This window comes from Akebia trifoliata, chromosome 10 (assembly GCF_017979445.1).
Source record: "Akebia trifoliata isolate Shusen 1 chromosome 10, ASM1797944v1, whole genome shotgun sequence".
Taxonomy (NCBI): domain Eukaryota; kingdom Viridiplantae; phylum Streptophyta; class Magnoliopsida; order Ranunculales; family Lardizabalaceae; genus Akebia; species Akebia trifoliata.
In genome coordinates, this window is record NC_141384.1 from 6,227,917 (window position 1) to 6,235,563 (window position 7,647).

Below are 7,647 nucleotides of genomic sequence, written 5' to 3' on the forward strand. Positions count from 1 at the left end.
GATTCTATTGGCACACCAACTTTTACGAAGAACACACCAATCATTTTCAAATTAAGGGCGAATTACCTTTTCGTGCGTTGAATATGCCAAATTACCAAGTTTGGAACACGGTTCACTTTTGCGTATCTACGAATTTGTAAGTTGGTCACTTTTAATATCTACAAATTCATAAATGTAGCAGCTATTTCGTAGATATACCAAGTGACCAACTTACGTGTTCATAAATACTTAAGAGTGAACAGTGTACCATGTGCATGTTTTGGGAATTAAAATGAATAGTGTACCGAAACCGGAAGTTGGACAAAAGTTGCACATGTTTTGGGAAAAATCCTTTAAATTAAATGGACATTAAAGAATGGTGTGTTATAAGTAAAATTTGGTGTGTTAATAGAAGCTATCAAAAATATTTTACCATCAATTATCGAAACAACTTCAAAATCACTGATTTTGACTTTTGAGAGAGAAAATAAAATAAAATCAAGGGTTACTTTATTCGGACCAGGCTACCAAAGTCCAGTACCTATCTATAAATGGGCTCGGGCCGGGCCGGTCCACGGGCCAGATCTTCATCAGTCAAGAATGAGGTTTCTTTGTTGCCTCTCTCTCTCTCTCTCTCTCTCTCTCTCATTGGATTCGAAGCGCTCTGGTAGTCTGGTTGGTTTTTTCTAAGCTTAGGGTTTTGTGGTGGATCCAATTAGTTTCTGAAATCTTCGTAAGAAATGGCGGATGAAGCAATCAGAACGGTAATAGAAAGTCAGATTTCCTTTATATTTGTTTGGATTCTAAAACATATCTTTTTTTGGTTTTCTGAGAAAAATAGGCGTTTATGGAGATTCAAGGTCGCATGATAGAGATCACAGCGAAGTTGAAACAGGTAATAAGTCATCTAATTAGAAATTATTACTTCTTCTCCATTGACGAATCGCTAACTGTTTATCCTTCTTCGTAGAGACCTATTTGTTTATTCGATTGATTGTGAAATCAACTTAAAAGATTAAGTTCTAAGGGTTTGTGAATAAGTTCTTATTGTCTTACTTGGTAATTTAATGTGTTTGTGAGTTTATTTTTCTCTTGCATTTTGTTTACTATAGGCGTTAATTTAGATAAAAGTTAAGGAAAATTTCGTCAAAAGTTCGGGAAATTTTCAGAGATTATAGAAATTATGTTTTTGGGTTTGTTCCTAAACCCATCATCTTCAAACTCCCTAGAAACCCTATCTTCTTCTTGAGATTTGAGGGTGGAAGACAAAATTTTGGTGTTCAAGGGTAAAAATGTTACCCTATTCGACGATTAATAAAAAAAATTGTCAGTTCGCTGATTTTATCAGTTGGTCCCTTATTTGGCGAATTCTACGAAGTTTTTGAAAATTTTGGAAAATTTTGTGACTATGGCTGTAAGTAGGCTTGTTTTCCCCTCTGATATGTAATTCCCAAATTATGTACTTCTATGGATGAACAGAGTTGATTATGCGAACTGTTAGTGATGATGACAACAAACTGTGATAGTGTCCGTTAGGTACGTATCTACATACAAAAAAAGCTAATGTGTGTTATGATCATAGTCAAAGCCCTAACCCAAAAGTTGGTGTCATTTGAATGAATCATGTTCATCACATTCAATTTTGTCTTGAGGAGCCTCCTCCTTCAGTGGCATGTTGTCTCAACAGCTGGGGGTGCCATGTCAGTGGAACTCCACTTTCTGGCACCATACATGTCATACCATCAACACCATGTATGTTGCCTTTAATTGTTTTTTGATTTTTCTCTTGGGATATGAAGTGTACTATTATGTTCATGTAAAAAACTACTAAATTAGGGGCCAAGAGAGTGAAGGAAGGGAGTGCTCCCTTAGATTTCCTAAAAAAGTCCAACTTGTTAGTGATTGTTTTGAGAATACGTATATTATAGTAAATAATCCCTATCTCTTGTGGAGTCAACTACAATTACATAAGCAACGCCTAGCATGGTGTGGGCCATATTCTTCTATTTAGCTGCTCAACTGCCTCATCAATGTCCTAAAGCACACATTGAGTCAAGTGTTGCACTGCAGTTTTACGCTTTTTATGAGTTCTACATTGCATGAAGAATTGTAAAGTTGGGATAAAAATGTTCTTGTGCCATAATTTGTGAGGAGGAACCATCAATAAAGGATCGAGTATGAATGTGGAGGTAGACATATTGGAAACTGATTTATAGATGCAGAACTCTACATGATTATTTTACAGTAAACATTTTTTCCCTCAATTTTTCTGTCTTGGACAGAGGTCCTCCATTCCAAGTTGGTGTGGGTCGCCCCTATTCGTTCTAATTTTTGTTTTTGATGGAGATGCTAAATCAGATCCTAAGTCCTAACTATGGACAATTTAATCAGTAAGAATTTCATCATGCCAAATATGTGCTTCCTATCTAGAGGTTGTGAGTACTGTATAATTAGTGGATCATTTGCTCCTTATTATAATTTTCCTAGAGAGGTCTGCTAAAAGGAATTGTGTTGGACTTAAATTCCATGGTGATGGAAAATCAAATTTCCATTGAATTAATTGTTTTCCATCTTTCTGGATTTAGAGAGATTGGGTTTCGGTGATGGTGTTAGTAGCCCAAGCATATCTTATTTCTTTTATGTATAGTATGAACTCACTTCGTTGCACGATGTCCTTGAAGTGTTGGATCTTATATTTGTTCTAAGTTATTTTGAGGTGATCTTCCATCTTTGTTTTGGTCTTGGGATGAGTGAAGTTGTTGTAGTTGGAATGTCAAGGTCTTGAATTGTATTGCAAGAGCTTTGGGTGGAAAATCATAAACTTTCTGCCTACTAAGCCTTTGATTGCTGCTAGAATCAAAATCTTTCACCAAAACTGTGTAGAATCTGGTTGTGGAAAGATTTGAGTGGAGGTGGCATCATGGAAGAATGCTTATATTCTTAGAATCACCTTGGCTAGAAGTAACCTTTCATTGCTTGCAGTGTGTTGTACAGTTTTTTTTCAAAATTCTGGTGGCTATTGCAAATTCATTGAGAGGATCCAAAGAGACTTTTTTGAGGATGGGAGGTTGTCGACAGTTTTTCTTTTTTTTTTCAATTTGTTCAAAGTAGAATTTTTTTTTTTTTTTTCATTGAAAAAAAAAAGAAGCAAAGAAAATGTGCTAGGGGATATCATCTCCTATGTACAAGAGTGTCCTAGAGGCCCCATCTTTTGTAAAGCTTGCTTTAGCATTAGAAATTCTTAGTTTATGTCCATACAAAATACTCAACCTATGAACAACAATCTTAATGTGATTGGGTTATTGGCATGCTGTCACGATCCTTCAATTTTCCCCTCTGCGAATCCTGGAAGATTGGTTGAGTGTTGGCCTCTTTAAACAGTCTTTATAAGTCTTCAACCCCTGTAGCATTAGTTTCTACATCACAAAGCAATAGTTTCAATCACGTGCCAATGAGTGAATAATGGATCAAACAATATGAAATGGCATGGGAACTTTCATCAGGACTAGATGAATGCATGCAAAAGCATTGATTTTCTTTGATTCTTGTCTCCTTTCTTTTTTTTTATATGCCAGCTTGCCCTTGTAACAGCTTTAGAGTTTCCGTTTAAATGATTCTTGAAACTCCTTCTATTCCAACTTCCCCCAATTACCCAAAGATTTTTTTTCTTTTTCTTTTGATTGGTGGCACCTTTATTACCTAAAGAAATACAGCCTTTTGGTTGGATTTGGGAATTTGTTTGTTAGTCATAATTGGATGAGGAATTCTTGAACAATTTTTCTCGATTTTTCAAACAATTGAACAAAATGAGTTAACTTGATGGTCAATCAACTCTTTTGACATCCCTCAAACATTATTCTTATATATTAACAAATATTTTTCTCCTTACCTGTTATACTCTCTGTTAGCAGTCTGCAGTGTGATTTGAGAATTTGATCCACTTTGCTTAAATCCATTCTTGATAAACCAATTCATGATATTTTTATTAGGTACAAATGAATGAAATATTCTCATTTCTAGCTTCTTGAGTTTGAACTTCCATCAGCCATGGTTATTTTTTCCTAGGTACTTGTCAGAGGTGCCAAGTGTCCCGTATGCTTTTTCCCCCCCTAAATGTCCAGCATGCTGATATAAACAGTCTGATGTTGGGACATGTCCACATGCATTAAATTCTTATAAATGATGTTAAAAACTTATTTATAATGAGAAAAGAGAAAAAAAAAAAACAAGAAAAATTAAATGTGAAGGAGGAAAGCAACAGATATTTTCCTGAAGAAAATCATTTTTCAACAATCGAAACTTACAATTATTTATTGTTATTGTATTTTTCAAAATTAGGCACATCTAATAAACCAATGGTTTCTTTTATGTTTTTACCAACTCCAATTTTCTTTTTAGTCAAGAATCCACCTTACTTAAAATAAGGATGGAAATTTTTGTGGGTTTAGCGAGATTTGTATGGCATTCAATGATATTTTGAACTGAAATAGGAACTTGTGATTTTGATCCATCTCAATTCCTGTGTTTTCAGGTGCAGAACCAAATGCGAAACAAAGAGGCTGAGAAGAAACGGGCTTTCCTAACTTTGGAAGAGCTCCAACACATATCAGAGGATACAAACACATACAAATCTATTGGTATCAAAATATATTGCATACAATGCTGCTTATAAATTAATTTTTGTTTTGCTTACAATGCTGTAGTAATAACGTTACAACTTGAAGACCATCTTCATCTGACATCCATGTCTTTTCATTTTACAGGGAGAACGTAAGTCCAGGATTTCTGTATCTCTGAATTGGGAACTCTTTTTTGTTTGAGAAAGATCATACAGACCTGCTTCATGATTGGTTTCTGGTAGTGTTCTTGAAATCAGCTTTGAATGTTTATCCGTTTTCTTTTCATGGTGGCCAGGTTTGTTTTGGAGCCCAAATCTGTCTTGGTGGAAGAGCAGGAGAAGAAGCTCAAGGATAGTGAGACTGCCATTGCCTCATTGCAGGTCTGTTTCTTTTTTACCTCAACTTATGTCTATCAAGCCAGAACCCCTATCTGATGAATGATCTCACATTCTCATACTTTTTAAAACTGTGGAATGGAAATAGTTGATCCCCGTGAATGTTGCACTTTGTGCCTTGTCTACATAGGAAACTCTTACTGAGGATTTTCCCCTCAATTCAGAAACCGTTAGCCAATTAAAGTTTGTTTTGTTTTTGGCAGACATCCAAAGAGTACTTAGAGAAGCAGATGACCGAGGTGGAGAATAACCTGAGAGAGCTCTTACAGCAAGACCCAAGCCTCACACGTCAGATAATGTCGATGACCATGATGTAAACCTTTACTTTCCCTATCGATGTAATATCTCTCTTTTTTTCTTCTTTTCAGTTCAAAATTATGAGTTTCATCCATGATTATGTGTATTCCATAAACAAAAATTCGAAATTTTTGTTAAAACAATTCCTGTTGAGAGAGAGGATAATTTCCGTAATATATATAGTTAAAAATCCACCACTCTCTCTTAATCAACCATGGTCCGTGGTTAATACATCATATCATCAAAGCCTTATTTATCCCAAATATTTGGGTTGATTTGATGATATGAGATCTTGGTCGGCACGACTCATTTAGTGTGGTCTCTCGCCGCTAAGATTTATTAAAAATTGCTTATGGTCAGTGTTACTGTCCAATGGGAGGTGACATGTTGTGACCATTAGAGCTGGTCTTCTAGTCCCCACATTGTTGTCTCACCTAGACCATCCATTAATCTGACAGTTACAAATGCTTGTTGATCACTCTAAAGTAAGTCTTTGGATTATATGATCAAATATTCCAGGAACATGAGCAGTTTTTGGTGGTATGACCGACGAGTTTATGCCACGCACTGGGCAGAAAGACCTGGTGTCTTTGTAGTATAGTAGGATAAGTTCTATCAGATCCTTTTTTGTTTCTTTTTCGAAGTGCTTAACATAAATATTTTACAAAAAATAGTGGACTTGCTTTGGTAGTCAGTTTATACATTTATTGGAAGTTGATTTGAGAATCCAGTTTTAGAATCTTGTTTTCTGATCCATGTTTACAGTTGTGATACAAGGTGTCATAGCTAGAGGCAGAACCACTTTTTAGCTGAAGAATGCCAAAAATAAAATTTCAAAAATGTATGAAACAGGCTTCATGTTTGTTGTTTTCTTGTTATAATCTATTTTTGTATCTGATAATCTGCATTAGGGCTGTCAATGGATCAGGTCCGGATTGGATTGGATTGGGGTTTTTGTCTGATCTCTGTGGTAAGATCTAAATCCGATCTGATAATATTTGGATCAAATCCGATAATATATATATAGAATATAAGAATTTTCATATATTTAAACAAAATATATCGTATAATTTACATACTCCCCTCACATTTAATTGTATTGGAATTTGGGTTTGATCTTATTTATTGATAGCCCTAATCTGAAAAAGGTTATATTGAAGTCTAGCATTGGATATGAGCAATAATTAGATCCAAATCAAAGGCCCAACTCATGAATTTCATGATTTGGTTATTGTGAGAGACTTTATTCATGAATTAGTACCAAATTTTTGTAATTTGCCTATGAGAAATACAATTGCTTAAGAACATAAAATACCTATGAGTCTGATTGACCCTCTAAATCATAGTCAACAGAAACCATGAACTAGAATAAAAGAGTTTGCTCCATGCATGCATGCACAAATATTTCATAGTTACATCTCTCGGTATATCTAGATGCCTAGGTCCATATCTTGAAACATTCTCGAGCTATAAAGATAGTTATTTAGTCGTTTATTGAATTATTAAATACAAGAATGACAATCCATACGTTTTTTTTGTATTTACTCAAATGATGGATATATTATTCAAAAATTAATGAACCATAGGCACGACAATGGGTTGTGGATTTCACATGGTACTCCTATCTATTTTTAGCTCGCTTCTCGAAATAACAGTGATGGGATTACATATATTTTCTTTTGGAAAAATTACTTATAAGACCTTCGTGGCGGGATATTTTTTTAATTAGTCTCTAAGTTTTAAGACTTCTCTTGATAGTCTATGTAGTAAAAATTTTCTTTCTAATCAGTCTTTGAATCTCACTTCCCATATTTCTCAAGATTGAAACGTAAAAAGTGTCTTAACTGTTCGAATTCATCATTTTCACTAAAAATAATCGATTTTCAACATCCCAATCGAGTTTCGTAGATTTCATTTCGATGTAAAGGATTTGAGAAGGAAGAAGAAGCCGTTTTTAAGTATTTTGAAGATGTATGTAAAAAATTAGAATTTTTAAATTTTTTTTGCTTTGTATTTGGATGAAAATCAATCAAGGATGGTTCTTTTGATTTGAAATCATCTAACACAAGTCGTTATGTCAAGTTATTAGTTATTTTTCCAGGTATTTTAGTAGAAAAAAAACTCAAAAAATGAAAATGGGTCAATTTTATTAGCGTTGAGTTCACCAATTTTTATTCTCGAGTGTAACATTTTTTTAAAATTGTCAAATTCAACAATAAAAATTGGTGAGTTCGATGATAAATAAAATTTTGAACTTAAGAATAATAAGTGGTGAGTCAACAATAAATGAAAAGTGGTGAATTTGACAATAACGAAGGAACATTTATAAATAAAAGAGTCGTGCTGGAGTAAATTGA

General features: G+C 34.2%; 1 protein-coding gene across 1 annotated transcript; it reads left to right on the forward strand.

Annotated features, from left to right (window-relative positions):
• Positions 1–587: 587 nt before the first annotated feature.
• On the forward strand, positions 588–5,484 carry PFD1 (PREFOLDIN 1). Its single transcript, XM_086456595.1, has 6 exons — positions 588–743; positions 821–874; positions 4,511–4,616; positions 4,743–4,749; positions 4,894–4,978; positions 5,197–5,484. Exons 1-6 carry the CDS (start codon positions 720–722, stop codon positions 5,308–5,310), a joined length of 390 nt encoding a protein of 129 aa, XP_086312721.1. The 5' UTR covers positions 588–719; the 3' UTR covers positions 5,311–5,484.
• The last annotated feature ends 2,163 nt before the right edge of the window (positions 5,485–7,647 follow it).

Excerpts from the sequence above, each read along its gene's own strand:
- PFD1 (XM_086456595.1), top strand. The coding sequence starts at position 720 with ATGGCGGATGAAGCAATCAGAACG. Across the intron at positions 744-820 it reads CGGATGAAGCAATCAGAACG|GCGTTTATGGAGATTCAAGG; the intron begins GTAATAGAAAGT and ends TGAGAAAAATAG. Across the intron at positions 4,979-5,196 it reads CTGCCATTGCCTCATTGCAG|ACATCCAAAGAGTACTTAGA; the intron begins GTCTGTTTCTTT and ends TGTTTTTGGCAG.